The 18,434-nt window shown below is 41.2% G+C and overlaps 1 protein-coding gene across 6 annotated transcripts in view; it reads left to right on the forward strand.

Annotated features, from left to right (window-relative positions):
• NT5C2 (5'-nucleotidase, cytosolic II) overlaps nucleotides 1–18,434 on the forward strand; it is a 61,885-nt gene that overhangs the window by 25,222 nt on the left and 18,229 nt on the right. For 2 of the 6 annotated variants that reach the window (XM_065639482.1, XM_065639484.1), the window contains one exon: nucleotides 6,082–6,155. In XM_065639482.1, coding sequence (XP_065495554.1) covers nucleotides 6,082–6,155 — 74 coding nt within the window. Of the gene's footprint in view, nucleotides 1–4,418; nucleotides 4,664–4,733; nucleotides 4,835–4,867; nucleotides 5,004–5,856; nucleotides 5,958–6,081; nucleotides 6,156–18,434 lie in introns of those variants that run through there. The other 4 variants (XM_065639486.1, XM_065639483.1, XM_065639487.1 and 1 more) reach the window with 4 other exon arrangements.

The following is an 18,434-nucleotide window of genomic DNA, read 5'->3' on the forward strand; positions in this document are numbered from 1 at the left end:
AATGTCCCATGATCCCTGGCTTTAATAGTTTGACAGAGCAGACGGGTGTTATTTTGGGATGGAATCCATATGTGAGCTTCTTGGCACTTTGCTGTTGCCTGGGAAGAAAACCCAAACAATGGAAACAGAAATGGCCAAGGCTATCGCCTTCCATCTGATTGCTGCTGAATTTCAGAGGGAAGTGCTCATAGTCGTGTTTCTGGGTACAAGCCTCATCAGACGTTTTAAGTTCCAGTCGGAACCTGATTGTCCAGTTTTCTATCGCTACAGTTGCGCAAGGATAGTTAGTCTTGTGAAACTGCAGGGCACTATGTTGGAAATGTTACTAGAAGCAGCCAGGAAATTTTTGTGCCCTTCTGTCTTCTCTGATACCGTTTCATCTGCCTGAAGTTATTGCAAGCCCAAGCACTATCTCTAAATACGATTACAAACATACTGACCTGTCAGAATATTCCTCTTCAGTTGAAGAACAAATAAAATGGAACTCTGAAAATCTAACATTGTAAAAGAAAAATATGAAAGTGGTATGATAAATAATAATATATGGAATGGTCATTACCTGCCTGAAGAGGCAAAAGAATAATTGCATTTGTTTTAGTGTTTAAAGCAGTTTATTTCTTATTCCTTCTAAGACAGATACTAAAGCATCCACACCCAAAGACAAGACATTTTGATATATGTTAGTGTCTTAAGGTTGCTCACATGATTTGTGCCTGGCAAGTGAAGTCAGTGAGGGATTCATCCGAGTTCACTGCTGTTGGTGGAAGTCGCTTGTAACCAGAACTATATTGTCATGTAGTGAGACATCTCCCCCAACCACACAACACATGGGGACTAGCTAGTAATACTGAGAACATCCATTTGTCATAAGAGTAGCAGGATTTTTTTTCATTGTTAGCCTTTTAAAGATGTGGGGAACTTGCACATGAGCGGCTATTAAAAGCTAATCTGTTTAGTTCCCTCTTATTTCTTTTTAACTGTTCTAGCTTATTAAAACATGGAAGTTGTCCATAAAGTGAAGATTAAGCAAAGTGCCTAAACTTTGAGGGAGCAGGAGTCTGAGCTTTCTGGCTAGTTAGTCCCTGTTTTGTAACTCGCTCAAGGCCAACTGTCCACCCCGGTCTTTTTAAACACATATGTAGGTCATGCTCAGCCAGCTCCCACTGTGTTTGCTGTTCCACTCAGCACTGTTACAGGTTTCTTTGTCTTTATTAAATTTCCAGTGAAACATACTCTCCTGACTAAAAATGATTCTTGCTGCAACATATTTCTAGACATATTTGGAAAAGCATTATGGAAGTGTTCTGTTCCAGACCTCACCTCACATATTCATTTTCATTTTCTCGCTATAAGGAGTCATGAGCCATGTGTTGAGCTCTTCCTTAGTTGTATACTTCTGTGCATTTTTTTATTTTGTTGGTCATATTACAAGAATATTATCTGTTCAAGTTTCATTCATGGCACAGAAAGCTTTTGAGATTTTGCACAAATAAAATAAAAACATTTCTCCCTCTCTGCATGCACTCCTCTTCTGTGTTACTCGAGAAGAGTTGGGATTTATGTGCTGGCCTTAGAATTAATTGACTAGAAAGGTAACAAAACTGAGATAAGTTCTCCTGTAAAAATATAAAGGACTGTGAATTGTAGTGTTGAGCATATCAGGGTTCCGTGACTCCTTTTACGCACGCACAGCAGTTTCTTCTTCCTTGCAATACAACATGTTTTTCTCTTATCCAGCACAATTTGTATAGCTCAAAAAGAAAATAAATACTGTCATCAGTGAGAGCTCTGCTGTGGCCAAGCAGTGGGTTTTGTCTTCAAGGAAGAACTCATTAGGGAGGAAATGTTCTTCGTCGTTTCCCTTAAACAGCTCCTCAGGTCCATTTTTCCAAAGGCATGGATCTATGCCAGGCTAAGCTTGTTTTTTCATCAGGAAAGAAAGATAAAGGCAAGAGAAAGGCAATGTCTTGTTTCAGGAGATGCTCTGGCTGCGGACAAGTGTGGGGCTGGGCAGGTGGGTTTAGGCAATACCCGGTTTAGGCAATACCCGGTTTAGGCAATACCCGCCTCTGACGCTCAGCACAAGGAACAGAGCAGGTGTTCTCACACTGTGCCTGCAGTTTGATGTGTCTTACTGCCCAGTGCTGTTAAATTTTTAGATCAGTTTAATTTTTAACTTCAGTGCTCCTAATTAAAACTGTTATTTTCTGAATGGAAAAAACCAGAATAAGGGGAAGGGAAAGTGTGATTTCTTCTGATTCTTGCAAGTGGAAAAAATATTCTAGATTAAAACTTCCTTGCCTAATAATGTAGATTGAGTTTAGTTTTGCTCTTATTCTGACTTTATCTTCACTGTTTGTAATCTAGAAGCTTCTTTGACTTTTGTTTTTTCTAGATGAGCTGTAAAAAACTTGACATCTCATAATTTCCTGTAGAGACCAGAGGATCTTTTCTCTCAGGTGGTTAGGGTTCTTAGGATCTTAGTGTTGGTTTGCCTTATAGTCATTCAAAACAGCTCTTGTCATTTCTCTGTAACGTATCTTCTGTGGAGCCATCACATTTGTGTAGCCAACAGGCACATTTGATTCTTGAAATCAGGCTGAGCATACCTTTGATTGGGATCTAAGCACAGCTTTGAAATGGGCTAAGTCTGCAGCTTCTGAGAAGCACCTGACTCTTCCCAGAAACTGTTGTGGTGATTTAATCTCAAATCTTTAGTTTCTAGAATACTGCAGATATTTACGACTTTGAGCAAGCCCCCTGAATTAAGCTGGTCACCTTCTGGGAGTAAATATTTGTACGTATCTACTTAGCCTATTGTGTCTAGGGGGGCACTGTGCATGGGAGATGTCTTCCTTTATCGGGATTTAAAGTTGAGGCTCCGAGTGCCTACAAAATAACCCAATATCTGGCTGGGCTTTCATGAGAGAAGTGAAATTAGTTCCAGGGGTTTTTTTGCCACTGTTTAGTCTGCCATTTAATCTGCCAAAGCATATCCAAATTTAAATTGATTAAAGTGTTGTTGTTTCCTGTCCTGAATATGTTGTGTAATAGCCTTCTTTAGCTTTTTAAAATATTTGCTCTGCTTCACTGCAGCACTAGTGGGTGAAGTAATTACTATGTCAAATCAGTCGGTAGGATGCCTTGAAATCTCCCAGGTCCGGTGCCCTGTTGGGGCATGATTAGACCCTGCCACACAGGGTTTCTGGGTCATAGGCAATATTTACAAGTTGATGGAGAAAGAGAGATCTTCACCAGCTGTTACCAAGAGGGGGCTGGTGTAGTAATTTTCATCTTTTAGTCATAAGACTTATTTTGGAACAAAAATATTCTAATAGATGTTGTTTGTTTCATTGCCTTTGGTAAACTCTTCTAGATCTTCCGTATCAACATGTGCTGGTTTTTTGTTGGGTTGGTTTGTTTGTTTGTTTCAGTCTGGGGGTTCAGTTTGTAAATACTCTGAAAGCAAGCGATGAAAAAATATCAGGGGCTTAGAGATTTTTGCATCGTTCTTGGCCAGTTTGGTGTCGTCATCATCTAAACATAGGCAGGCTGGACTGGAAGAGATCTCCTGGGTCTCAGCTCCCTTGTTTTCGCTGTTCACAGGCATTGTCGTATTACCCTTTTTATAAGCGCATTCAGCTCTGTCTTAGTGCTTGGTGTTTGTCCTGATTTGGGAAACTGCTCCCATGGTTGCAATTCTGAAACGCTCTTCTGAGCATCTTTAAATTTCCCTTCCTGTTCTTGTCCTGCCCAGAAGGACAGAAAACTATGATCCGGGGGCTAAGCGTAAAGGCAAGAAAAAAATCAGTCTACCCAGGTGGGACAAAAAAAACGTTGCTAGTGTCTCCCAGAGGTATGTTTTTCCTTCTTAGAGCTCTCCACTTTCAGAAACAAACTGCACAAATATGATATCAGAAATCATGTGCTTGAATTAGCTAATAAATAATGTTTCCTGGTATCAGCAGCAAAAGAGCACAATCATCTTCATTATAAAGAGTATGAGATTGTTTAGTACCAAATAGCATTCCACATTGGACTCTTGTGAATCAGAGCTGTCTTGATGTTAAAAGACAAACACGGATTCAGACTGCAGATTCGGGTAATTTGCTCCACCTACTCAAAAGCTGGCTATTTCAGGAGTGCATTTTAATGATTTACGATCCCATCTCCTATTTCCAAAAGTCAGTTCTTTACTAGTTTCCATTTTTTTCCCCCGTCACTTTGTCTTGTTTAGGTAATACATAAATCTATCAGAAAAGAGCGTCATCTTTAACCTCCGAGGCCCCTTGGTGACAAGCCCCATTGTCAAAGGCAGGCACTTTGCCAGGAAACTGTGACTCCCAGAGAGAGTGTGCAAGGTTAGGGGGAAAGGATACTATTGCCAGAGAAACTGTATTCCAAGTGGATTTGTGTGGAACAACAACGATATCCAGTGACTGGTTAAATTAGCCACAGATGTGTTTTCTAGAACACTGTCCAAGAAGATATACAGTACTTTAAGGCTTGGTTCAGACATAATGATCTTCTGAAGCCAAATCAGATCCAAGCAAAATTGCATCGGTGCTAGGGAAGCTTTAAAGGAATTGTGTAATGTGATTCAGACAAGCAGATGAATCAGCCTGCTGCGAACTAAACAAGGAGCACGTCGGTGAGAGATGAGGTAAGGCGACTTGCAGAGAAGTGTGATAGTTTGATGTGAGCAGTTTGCTGCTAAAATCCGAGCCGCGGCAGGTCGAGACGGGCAGTTAAAGGGGCAGGTCATGCCGGCCACCTGCCCAGAACGTGTGTGCGGAGGAGAATGTCCCAGTGGTTTCTTTCAGCTTTTCAGAGTGTACGAGCGCTTGGTTTTGCACTTGCCGTCTCCATTGCTGTATCGCTGTCCCTGTGCCGTTCCTCCTACACGGCAGTGCTGCCGATTTCAGTTTTTAAGAGGTTAATTACTCTGCTGAGGGCAACGTACTTACTAAATATTTGGTGAATTTTCACGTATCAGAGTACAGGTGAAGGCTCTCGGACTTTTCTCATACAGGAGAATTTTGTCTTGGAATCACAGCTCGAGCAGTATGTGGAATTTCTGTCTGAGATCGGTGTCGAGAAGCTCAGCTTCCATCCTGCAGCTGAGTTCTCGCTCTAGTTCTAAAGTTCAGATAAGACAGACGGTGGAAAGAAGTCCTGTTGAATTACAGATCTGCTATATGGTTTAAAGTTCTGGGGAAACATAAGCAGCTTAGTTACTGTAGTAGTTGGAACAGGGAGCAAGAAAGGCTTTTGTTGTGTTCTCTGACCTATTTCTTTACCATGTTATTTACTTGAACTAAATTGAATATGGTGTATTAAAACATTGTAATCAAATAAGAGCCTGGAAGTATTCAGCTTAGATTCTCATTGCAATAAGCATTTATAGTAAAAGTGGAATTTAAAAAATAGCAGTTTTGTTGGGGAGTTGCAGGGGATTTATAAATAAAAAGAAAAATTTTCACTGTAGAAATAGTATATTCTTGTGGATGAAAGTTTATCTCAGTCACTTTTTCAAAGCTTTATTAAATGTTTTTAACACTGTTGGCATAAATGTGGAAATGGATCTGTTTAGGTTTGCTTGGAATTTGTAGATATAGTTCCAAAGAGGGCTCAAATGCTGTGAGTTTATTCACAGAAATGTTATTTTCTTTTCCTTTCCTTGTTACCTCTTGGTAATAATGTGTTTTAATTAAGCAAATTGTATTGCTTCCCATCCTCTGCTTCCAGATTCCTCTCACTTAAGCTCTGAATTCTGCTTCAGGAGATTTTGCACTTCTATTCTTAGGAATTTTTGCAGGTCACATGCAAAGCCATGTGTGTGCATGCATGCGTGTATGTCTTTAGACAGCGTACCAATAATTAGAATAACCCTGCAAAGTCGTGGCTTTGCTTGAGGAGAACTTATGGCAAAAAATGAAACAAGCCTCCGCTTTCAGGTATATTTTCTGATTTTGACTGTGAAAGCCAGACATCCTGACAGCTGACAGAATGTGCTTGTTCTAAAATGTGATTATTTTGAAAATGCTCATACCTATGGCTTTATTTCTACTCTCTTTACAGGGTCTTTGTAAACAGAAGTTTAGCCATGGAAAAGATAAAGTGCTTTGGTTTTGATATGGATTACACACTTGCTGGTGAGTATCTTTTTTTTTTTTGTCATTGGCTTAGTTTGGAATATTGCCTATTGTTGAGCAAAAACCAGTTACTGCTTGGGCTACTCCAGTTAGCAGGTGCTTCTTCTATTAGTGAATATATCATTCACTATTCATTGCACTTTCATTTTAGGTGTTTCCCTTACATTTGTTATCTGCAGGCTGTATTTGGTCACAAGCTGTGTTGCTGTTGTACAGTTTCAAGTGATTATGGGTGTCAAGGAAACCAAAGCTTAATAAGTCTAATTGCTTCCTTAGATTCCACTATATTTTGATGTTGCCCCCAGTGCAAATTTGGCTTTGAATAACGATGTGTTTTCTTTTATCCTTAGCGCATATGACGGGCTACACTTGAGCCAGCAGGTTCTCTTGTATCCTGGGAGGGTCATTTTTGAATAGGTTTTTCTCTTTCCCGCTTCTCCATTGTCCACATCAGTGACTCATTTTGAGAAGAGGCAAGGCTGCAGGAGTGTCTTTTGTCAGCTGAACAAGTTAATTTAGAAAGCTTTGCCCATTCTTTATGGCATATAGGCTTTGGGAGGTTGCATAAGACCTTTTAGTTTCATAAAAATTTTTGCATGACTTCTCCATCTTTGAAATGCACTACAGGCAAGTTCTCTGAGACTTTTGTTGGGTGGAGAGACTAAAGTTACCGTTTTCTGCACAATCAGGCTTGCATGGTGTTACATATTTTAAGGAAGGAAGAGATAAAAATCCCACTTCCCTAGGTTATAGTATCACACAGGCTGTTACTGAGGATGTCATGTACAATCCTGCATTCTTTCTTATTACCACTTCTAAGGTTGTGGATAAAAAGTTCCTATCACCCTTGATATTTCAATATATAATTGTTGTGAATATATAGAAACTGAGACAATGTGAGGTGGAGTGTCAGGTTCACCTGTCAGGTTAATGCAGTGTGTCAATTATGGTCACCTAGTTACTGTGTACTGAGAAGGAATGAGAGATGAGTAACGTGGCTGGGGACAGTGTGAGGGTCACAGGAGCCGGGGTCGGTGGCCAAGGAAAGGGCAGGAAGGTTTCCATGTGCTCATGGTTCAACGCAGTGCAGCAGGGAGCAGTTTTGGAAGCTGTGGCAGGTAGTCGCAGTTTATATTTGGATCACTTGGTTTTGTTCTTTTAAGCAGTTATCTGTGAGGCAGTAGTTATATATAAAATGTTTGGTTGTTCAACGCCTTATTTATACATCTGTTTAAAGTTCCTGCCACTTTTAAAGTCATGAAGTGTATCATTGTTAATCTGTGCTGGATCTGACTGCAGGCGCGTGCTTTCGGTGTTTGTGTTTCCCAGCTGTGACAGCCTTGTGGCAGTACCTTTAAGGAGCGTGAAACAGTTGTTCAAGAACAAATACTTTAAAAAAAAAAAAAAGGTTGTTGGTTTCACTTCCATAAAGGAAAAACAACTTCTGTGCCTTTTGTAAACTGGCGGCATTTCCCAAGGACTCAAGTGATCCCAGTGGGGCTGGCGTGGAGCATGAAGCATGTTGCTAATTTTCATCCTAGCAGAAGGAGAGCTTCAGCACTATCCTCACTCCTCCGACTGTTCATTTTACTCAAGTGTTGCTTGTTCCTGTAAACACAGAGGAAATGTGTTGTTATCCACAAAATGATGCTTGGTTTGATGAGAGGAAAAAATATGAATGTTTCAAGCATTCTAAAACCGTTCTCAGGGACATGAAAACCTGGATCTTCCAAGGCTGGAAGATCACAGTGCTACAGTTAGGCAGGCGAAGTTGGTGCATTCAGGGGAGTTGAGTGACAGGGTATGGTGCAGAAAATGAAATTGAGATGTAGTCAGAGCAGAAAACTGGAAGTCTGGACCGCTCTTGGGTAAGCTGCTGTCCTATGACTTCCTCTGTGGTACAATAGAGATAATAGTTGCAGATCATTTTACAAGAAGTTGTGAGAATGTAATTAGGTTGGAAAGCCTTTTGCAGATGAAGAGCATTATGCCTGGTAAGTACTATTTCCCCTTCACTTGACTGGGAGATTTAACTTGCAAAATTACCTCTTTGTCTTCTTATGTCTCAGAGTCATCCTTTCTTCTCCATGTGGGCTTTTGTTATCTGGCCATTATTTGCTACGTATAACTGTCACACAGAAGAAAAATTACTTATTAATTGCAGGGGCTTTAAAGAGCATAGTGTTAGAATATGATTATTATTATAGTTAACTAATTGAAAATGATAATGAAGAGATGGGGCAAGCGAAGTATATGTTAGTATGTAGTAATGCATTCATTAGACCCTGTTGTGTTTTCTGTCTGGGCATGTTGTTCCTTATATACTGTTTCACATGGACACACTACTGTCTAGATTTAAAAAAAAAAAGAAAAAAAAAAAATAAAAAGCCAGTTTATCTGTAGCTTAACATCTAGAAATGGTATCTGTATACCAGTTTATGCAAGCTGAGCAGAAGTCCTTTGGAGGCCATTCAAGACATGTAAATAGACCAAGGAAGAAGAACATCTCGAGTGTCACCAGCTCCTCATCTAGTTTTCTGCATTTGTACTTTCAGTTATCGCTAACTCACTTTTCTGTAAAGTTGTTTAAAAATATCCCAAGCACAATCTTCATATTCAATGACTGAAGGCAGTCAGAGCCATTAACCCTGCCAAAAACTATATGCCATGTCCTTTCCCCACTCTGTTGTGAACTTTCACATCAGAAATAAACTGATGACATTCATCCCATAGCTGACAGTCATATACTTTGACATCTCAGAAGAAGAATGATTATTTTGGAACACCTCAAATTACCTATCTTGTGAAGACAAGGCTGCAATGTCAGTAAAAGAAAACATATTGTCACTCTTCTTCCCAAATCAGTGGCCACTGGTAGTACCCAAAGTCTCACTTAGGAGGTAGTTCAATACCAGAGAAGTCAGAATCACTTGACTTATTTTGAACTTTAGAAGCTTGAGACAGTTTTGTTCTTGTAAGGACACAAACCTACTTACAATAACACTGTTTTCTGTCTAGAATAATCTAAATTTGGTAGGGACATGGCATTTCCATTTTGAAGTACATTGTAACAGCTACTACACACATGCTGCAGTGATCGTGTTTTCTACTACTAGCCTGAGTGAGAATGTCAGCTTGCCAACTGACAGCCGTTTTAGTATCATCATGTTACATTGCACATAAAATATGATTCCATGCATTTGTTTTATGGAGTAGTATTTCTTAGCCTTATTAAAGGACCACTTAACTCAGAAATGAAAAAATTCAAGGCTGTCTGATATAGCATTGCCACAGTGATTTTGTCTACTGTCAGGTCAAAATTAAGTTAAACTTTGAATTCTTTTTAATAACTTGTATTGTTCTGATTGTGTTTCTCTCTTTCCTTGCATAGGGTTGAGAAATACTGTTAATGGATGGGTTGGGTGAGCAAAGTCTTTTTGTCTTGAATAAAAGAGCCTGAAGGTTTTAGCCTTCTCTTCTGAGAAGTTATGGATCTTAAATTGCTGGATTTGTAGTTGCTGGGGTTACATACAGCTAGTGTTAATTCACCTGCTAGGAGCTCAAAATAAAATTAAACCAAATTGAAATAACTCTAAGGTTTTAGATTCCTCGTTTTCCCATCAAGGATTGCTGTTGCATCCTCATGGGGTGAATGAGATTTCCTACATGTATAGAAACTCCCAGGTTTCCCTAAGTTTATGTGCTGGATCCACTAATAATAGAGGCTCAGAAATCTGTGTTGTATGTGAGGCTGACTATCCCCTTCCTATTCAGTCTGTTTGGTTTGCTTGTGTTAGTGAATCACATTTAGTACCTAAAAGAATGTTTCTTTTAAACTAGGTGTTATCAGGAGGAAAGTCAAAGGAGCAGGAAGAACAGCAGGGTTTGGCTGTGGTTTGTGTGCATAGTTAAAACAGTTGCTGCTTAAAATCTTGGAGTGTTTGACGCAAGCAAGAGTCATCAGCTATTTCAGCCCTTGCTGTTAGCAGAGGTTAAGGCAAGTTTCAGTGATGTTACGCAGCTGTTGCCTCAGCAGCCCTTCGCTCTCTGCCTCTGACCTTGCTGCCTGCCAGGGCTCCCTTGCTCCTTGGAGAGCAGCGGTGTTATGGCAGCTCTGGGATCTGCAGATACCCGTGAAGGGCTACATTTGCTGTTGGGGCAGAACTGGGAATTTTTGAAAAAAATCCTGCTAGAATCCTTGAGTTAGAGAGCTTAAGGGTCCTTTTGTTGTGCATTTTTGTTTGCTAAACATCGGTTTCTTTTATTATCCAAATGATTCATCTCTGCTTTTTCATCCTTTCATACTGGCTAGAAGACAAATAGTCAGTAACAATTCTTGTCTGCCTTCCTGTTTTACTAGTGCTGTCAAAACTGCCCATGCTTTGGTAAAGAAAAATGTTGCATGTAATCCAGAAGATTCACAGCCTTTGTTTTGTGTTTACTGCAAACTGCAGGAAGAAAGATAAAGGTATGTCAGTAGGGAGTCTTCACTTCAATGCTCACCTGAAGCCAGGAGTCTGTGAGGCCCCTTGGAAATGGAGCAGGGAGAGATTGATTTCACAAAGCATTTTATTTGGCTGCTTCCCTCTCAGTGTGAGCTACACTTGTAATTAGTAGGTCTGGATCAAAGTAATGCAGGAGGCCTTGGCATTACTAGGTCTTAAATGGGACAGGTTGCACAATGAGGTGATGGATAGATGTCCCTTGACAGGAGCAGGGCTAAAGCAGTTCTCAAACTGGATGTAATTTCACACCATGCCACTGGCAGATGGAGAGGGAATTAGTAAGAATTACGAACTCAATTGTGCTTGGAAAGATTCTTCTGTGACTACCCTCCTTCTCCAAAAGTTACAGCCTTGTTCAAAGTTTTATTTTCTGTCTCTGAGGTAGGTAAGATGTGGTATCAGTAGGCAGGATGCTTTCATTTGGAATACTTTTCCTGTACTTCAATCACTGCTGCTTCCAAGTTCTGCAGAAATCAATAATAAAGTCATCATTGGCTGCTGAAAACTGTTTCAATAATAAAGGAGAAATGAAGCTTGAAAAATACTGGGTTTATTGTGTGCAAATATGATTAATGCAACATAATCTGATTGGAATATAGCTTTTGTGCTGGAAACATTGCCAACTTAATGCCAAGATTTAGTGCACTGCAAAGATTTTATTGCAAAATGGCTAATGCTTTCAGCTGCAGCATTTCCCTTCTCATCACATGGGAAAAGACATGGGAAGGACAGCTTTAGTCTTTCCCAACTTACTCCAAAATGTGATATGCATAAACAGGTTTTGCCCCTTCCTCAAGCAGGCTTTTCTGCCTAAGCCATCCTTGCAGTTCAGAGGAGAGGGAAATTTTTCACACCCACATGTTATTTTTGAAATGTGTTTCTTTACCTGTTCACTCTGGAGAAGATACACTCAACCAGAAGGCAGGATTTGCTTGTCGCTGCATGTGATCTGGGAGAAAATGTGGCAGCTGAATTGAGAACTGGTTCAATTGATCTGGTATTTTTACTGTAGCTGAGTTGTGTCAGTTTTCTGTGTTTCGGTTTCCACAGCTAAGAAATGGAACTAATGAATTTGTACCTTGTATAAAAAAATTCTGGATTGCACAGATGAGAAACAAAGTATAAACATGGGAGTTTTATATAGGAAAGGCTGAACTGAGTACTTTAAAAAGCTCCTGAGCTCATACTGTAAGCAAGTACAAAGAAATATTTGTTCTTCTGTTTAGAAACTGTTGTTGTACGTTTATTGGCAATGGAGTCTAATACAAATGCTCAAAGTACAAAAGGCTTAGGTTAAAGGTTTGTCTTCAGTTTCATCATGATGTAAGGACTACAGGCTTTGAGGCTTTTCTGAGGAGATACTAAGCAGTTCTGCTTCTTTCCTGGTTCTCTGGAAAATACAGTTCTTTGTGTTATATAGAAATAGTATGGTGGCTAAAGAGAGGGGTTGGTAGAGTGGCAACAGTAGCCTTCAAACTGTCCTAGCAAAAAATGAGAGATGCGTTGATCGTGGCACATCTGCTGTCTGCATTTTCACATTTGCACGTTCCCAGTTAAACAGGTGCAGATTTTGCAGATTTCAGAGGCTGGTTTAGCCATTAGTGTTTTGAAGCTAAAGGCAGATATAGAAGCTGAGTTGTTCCTACTATGCTTTGAGCTGGATATTTTTTCAAATACCAATGCAGTACTCGAGTGGATATTGTCCGTGCTCTCTTTGTGTTGCTGCTCTTCAGAGTTTGGCCATTTAAAGCCATGTAATGAGCAAACCAAGGTCTGGAGCTGTGGGATCTCACATGCTGGCGTTGGGAATGAGGAGTGGAGAAAACATGTGTTGCTTGCTCTGTCCTAGTAAATCACGGACTGACAAACTGCTAATCTGCTGTCTGTGGATCCTTGAAGAATCAGAGTGTTAGACAGAAGCTGCTGAAAGAATAAGTCTTCACAGTGTAAAGGAAGTGTCAAAAGATGCTATATTCTGTTTTCTTGCTCTTAAAAACATGAGAATAACACCAGACTAGGTCCACAGACTGTTAGTATACTAATGGCCAGTTCTTGTCTTTGCCAGATGGATGGATGGAAATATGGAGGTATTTTTGACTGTAATAGACCCCCTTATCTAGCTATCTTAATACCACAACAGAAGTACTATTAAGTTGCAAATACCCCTGTGATGACGGGAACAGCTTCCTCTGTAGGAGGAACCGAAGCTGAGTGTACAGAAGGCTTTAGCTCTGAGATCACATGTGTGCTATTGCTTTGTGAATGCCTTATTTTAGCACACTACACAAAACTCATGTATGTGGTTTATTGACAGCATGGGTACTTGTGCTACATATAAGCCCAGGTGCACACTGTTAAACAAATGTGTAGCTTTTGAGGCTCAGTCTCTTGAGTGAATATGGAAAGAAATAAGAAGCTGGGTCTGTTTGGACACTAATGAACCTAAATAATGCCTTAGATATAGTGTATAAATGGCTGCTATACCTTTAAGTCATTTTCTTTTTATTTCTAGATGCTAGCAAATTATGCTTGAACTTGAAGCACATGCAACTGTTTCTTCCCTGTTCAGAAGTCTTCATTGAAGAACTAAGCCGATATTTTGGCACAGTAGTTTGTTTCCATGGAAATGCAGGGATATTTCCAGTATGGGATTATGACTCCCAGTGGGCTGTATCTGAGAGAGGTAAATTGTGAAGGCCACCTGTAAGCACAAAAAAAAGATTCTCTTGTGTCAGGGAAACTGTAAAAAATTCCCATAAAAGAACGGGTGACCGTGTAGTCATCTTTAAAATATTATTCCAGTGCAAAGAAATGTTATGCCACTATTAAAACAGACAAACTGAAGTTTCCTTGAAATACAGAGTCTGTCTGAATTGCTTCTCTCAACATGCAAAATGTGACCTCAGTGCTGTTGTTGTTACCTCAAGCCATGAATTTTTATTCAGCAGAAGAAGTTGTTCCAACACTAAGCTCTGTTTTTCCAGCCTCTGAGGCATATCCAAACAGCCTAAATCTTTGTTACATCGAAGACAAACAAAGTGCAGCAGCAGCAAGCTAAAAATATCTGGAATTTACCAATGAGAGCACTAATAAGCCTGCTTTGGGAAGAGTTAAAGCTGGTGATACTTGACAACACTTTTTTCTTAAACAAGTAGGAATGCAACACTAAAGCTGAAGTGTAGACATCCAGCAATTCAGAGCCAAGCTGAACATACAATTCTGTTTCAGTCCGTGAAGCAACAACAAATCTTGTCTTTACAGATCCTTTTAGCATGCAGGGTAGGAGAACAGGAGGTGATATGGTTCCAGGTTAGAGGTTTTAGAGCTGAAAGCTGTGCTGTGCTCTTGGGGATGTTTGCAGGAGCATTAGGGGTAAGGAATTTTCCATCGCCCTTAGGCTGCAGAGTGGGTGCATATCTGCTTCGTGGGCACTGCTGCACCTGGAGACTGTGTAGTCTTTGTGCTTCTTTATAGGTGTTTGCTGGTTTCCACCCAAAAACCTGTATTTGTCATTGTCAGAAAAGGGTGCTGGAGAACCACTGAAGCTCTGATCCAAAAGATCCAACCCTCTGATGAGTAGTAACTCTTGCCTGTCTTCCTGTTATCAGATTTACTGTCAAAAACATCTGTGGCCACAAGAGGCTTAATGCAAGATGTAGCTGTTCATGCATGGCAGAGCAGCTTGTGTGTTAAGCATACAAAAATATCCTGGGATGCACCTGGAGGTTTTGTCAAGGTCTTGTTTGCTCATCACTACAAATACATAGTTTCTAGTGAAATAGAAAAGGTACATTAAATAGGTACATTAAATATCAAAGTGTGCTTAAAGCTTAGCTTTATCTTAGTGCACAGAATACTTCTGTGTTTGAAAAGGTTTCTTTGGGTAAATTAAAATTACAATCAATATGGCAGCAGTTTCTTCTCATTTCAGATAGAAAAATTGAATCAATTCAAAGAAATAAAACATACTGTTGCTACCCATTTTGTTTGTTTGGTACTATGAAAATTCAAATACTATAGTTCTGCTTTGCATATAACACCCAAGAGTCAGGAGGACTGGGGTCTGCTCCTGGCTGTTTTTCAACTTGTTTTGACCTTACACAAATCATTTATGGTCACAGTTCAGGCAAGTCAATAAACAAACGGCAAGTCAGTGATTCACCACATTTCTAATTGAAAACATATGAGTTGTCCCATGGGTTTCATTTAGGATTTCTTGTGGTTACAATTAGGCAGGTTTACCACTTTGTCAGTTCATTTACAGGCACCGAGCTCCCAGGTGGGCACAGCACAGATGTGCGTGACTCTATTGCCCTGCGTGCGGGGAGGCACATAGCAGCGTGGGCAGAGATGAACTGAAACCAGGGCTGTATGCAACCAGGCCTTTAACCAGGAGTGTCCCTTTTTCCCTTCGTGTCTGGCGAGGATGCTGTGAAGTAAAACGTCTGCAGCAGCCATGGCAGAAATTGAGGTAACACTTGATAGGTCTTTGGAAAGAGAAACGCAAGGCAAGGGAAGCTGGAGGCTTGTGCCTAACCCTGTTCCTGGGGCTGTCAAGCCAACTGGGCGTGTTTGCACGGAGGCTCCCGCAGTGCGGTTACCTCTGCGGAGTTTCCAGTTCTCATGGAAAAGAAAATCCTCTGCCGTGTTTCCAGTGCGAAGTGGCAGCACCCGGCCAGGTTGTGCAGGCCAGGAGTGAGCCTGGGCTCCCATCAGAGCTGGGCAGTCTGACTCCGCTGTCAAAGCCAAAGGAAAGCTAACACCCAGGTGTGAAACTTAAACGTGACATTTCAGATTACTTCCTGTGTAAGCGATGAATTATTTTAACATAGAGAGCAGCGTAGCTTGAAACATTACCATTTCGCTTTCATTATGTTTCAGTGATAGTGCCTGACAACACCTCCCCTGGTTCCAAAAGACCCCATAACACAGAAGCTGAAGTCATTAGTATTCTAGAGTATAAATCCCCTTCTTTTCTAATCAATGAAAACTGGCTTAGCTCTGTAACAGGTTGTAAAGATGATACAATAGATATCCTGAAAGGAGTGTTAGTATAGAGAGGTCAGATAGCATTCTTCACTACCTGCTTACTTCTGAGGATCCCCAGACCTCTGGCACTGTATCTGGGACAAACTTTCCTCAAACTATGGCACTATGTGAAATGCCTGCCTAACACTTAGTAGTATGTTTAATTGGTATTGTTGCTTCAGTAGGGTTTATTTTTTAGTGAAGTTCAGTGTCCCAAACACCTCTGGCTTCTCAGCTGGAGTTGCAGGTTGGGTGATCAGAAGTGTCATGGAATGAGTATTTGGTGTTTGTGTGAAATAGTCGGTGGTCTGGTTGGTCATGGCGGGGTGACTGTCACAGACATCGTGATGGTAGCTGTCACTAAATGCTCAGCCTTGGGGCTATGTGCAGAGGAGATGTTGACAGAATGGAGAGCTCTGGAGATAGAGCTATCCTATTTTGGGACACTAGCATGGGATCTCATTTGATAGACACTGTTGAGGCAGAATATGTAGATACTTGTACTGTTACAGGGGATGGGGTTGTAAATGAAGATCTTGGCCTCAAGGCCTTAACTAAGCAGTTTTCATCAGTACAACATTGATATAAATGTATTTCTAGTACACAGTTGCATTATTTATTTGTGGTGCAATTCAGAATATGGATCAACATTTAAAATGAGCAGCACTTTGATCCTGCTGTTTGAGTCAGGTTTGTGTAATTTCAGAAATGTATTTGCACAAGCTTAATTATGCATGTTGTGCTGGAGACGTATATAAATCTGAATACTAGCTACCCACCTGTCCATATATGTCCCTAACTGCCTGATTTGCATGCCTTACTCACTGGTGAATAAGCAGCAACTGAAAACCTATTTCTAGTTATTTTACTTTCATTTCTTCAAGACTTAAAACAAAGTAACTGGGCTGTATTTCCTGTGCTTCAGAGAAAAGGCTAAACCCCTTGCATTATCTGTACACCTTTCGGCTTACCTGTCTTTATGTGACCTCTGGAGAACCCAGATAGCAGGTAAAATATCTGAAGATTCAGTGTTTGTTAAAGCTTTTTGCAACCCTTTGGAGAAGGTCATCACCTCTAGTTTGCGAAATACTGATCTTATCTGAACACCTGAAAGTCAAAAGCTAATTAGTTTCATCTGCCAGTGAAAACAGTATGGGTAGATGAAGGTGTTTGAATTCCCAAGAGACTCTCAGTGGCCAGGCCAACGATGGGGAAGCCACAGCGTGGACAGGGCTCTGGGCACCTGCGTGGGGAAGGACTCGAGCCGCTGTGTGCCCGGGGGCTCAGAGCAGGTGATGCACCAGCTGCAGAAGGGAGCTGCTCCTGGGAGGCCTTCTGCCGATGCGGGGGGAGATTGGGGGCTCTGCAAGCACCTTCCCCTGGGTTGTTTTTGGCTTCTAGCAGAGAGGGCAGGCAGGCGAGGAGCTGGCAGATGGAAGGGATGAAACTCCTTCAGGAGGTGCTAGGACGTCATCAGAGAGCACACTGACAAAAGAGTGTGACAGATGGGGAAAAAATGAAGGCAGGGATGAATAAAACTTAAGGTCATCATTTAGTAGTCCTGGCCCTGCCTCTTCCCCCCAGAGGAACTGCTCACTGTGGGCTGCTGTTTTTGAGCAACCTCCCGAGCTCACCTTTCCCTTCCTAAACCGGGGTGCTGGCCATGAGGAGCTGCCTCCTCACAGCTGCCTCAGTGGAGTGCGAAGCCGGTGTCTTGGCACTGTTCTCAATTCAGGGATTTTACCAGCACCAAACCCATAGTGGTGGGAAATAAAATGGCTAGGCAGGGCTGGCTTGCAGGCATGCGGTTTGGGACAGCAAATAGATCTCACAAAAGTGATGTGGCTGAAGCAGCACAAAAAGGGGGGGTGGTTATTATACCTTTAGCTCCTGCTTCTCTCCTGTGATCCATGACCAGCTTGTGAGAAGTGTTGACAAGCCCTGGAAGAAACCATGTTACATCTTCAATGACAAGCTGCCCAGCTCGAATTTGAAATCTTTGTGTGCACAGAGGAAGAACAAGGAAAGAAATGGGCAGCCGCTGAAGGGCTTTCTCCTCCTCACAGCTTAAACAGAGCCGTCACATGTGCTACAGCCTTCCCCAACTATTCATTTTGAAACAAAACAGGCTTTAAGCGCTTATTTTCAGAGGAGCCTTTCAGGTGGTCTGCATACTTCTGTCCATCCTTTTTGCAACATAGTTCCAACTCAGCTTTGTATTTAGTGCAAATTGGACCTCCAAGTTATTCCCGATTACTCTGTGCACAGCTTAAGTTGCAGAATAGGTCTGGTCTTCTTACTGTGTGTGCTTGCAAACCAGTGCACTGCAATACGGTACAGCATTATGTGCAGGTCTGGTACCAGTTTATACTGCAATGCTTTGCACATAAAAGCCCAAGCGTAAGTGTTAAAGTATACAATTTAATTTAGACATGTTGTGTGAGGCTGACCCAGTGTGAGAGGCTCTCGCTGGGAGAACCTTCAGATGTAGGGCAAAATTCTCTTCTCAGATTTCCAGAGTAGCTCCTGACTCAGTCTCTCAAGTGTCCTGTGCTAACATGTGCAGGTGTGTTGTGGTGTGGAAGTCTGTGCCTTGAAAGGAGTAATCTGCCACCGACTGAAGAATGGATAATAATGGCAAAGTCCCAAAAAGACCCTTTCTTGAACCAGTTGCTCTGTGTCTGAGAGAAATCGAAGAGTTTTTGTCACTTGGGCAATGCGCTCGTAGCGTCTTCCTCATAATTAT

Source organism: Caloenas nicobarica, chromosome 7, assembly GCF_036013445.1.
Source record: "Caloenas nicobarica isolate bCalNic1 chromosome 7, bCalNic1.hap1, whole genome shotgun sequence".
Lineage (NCBI taxonomy): Eukaryota > Metazoa > Chordata > Aves > Columbiformes > Columbidae > Caloenas > Caloenas nicobarica.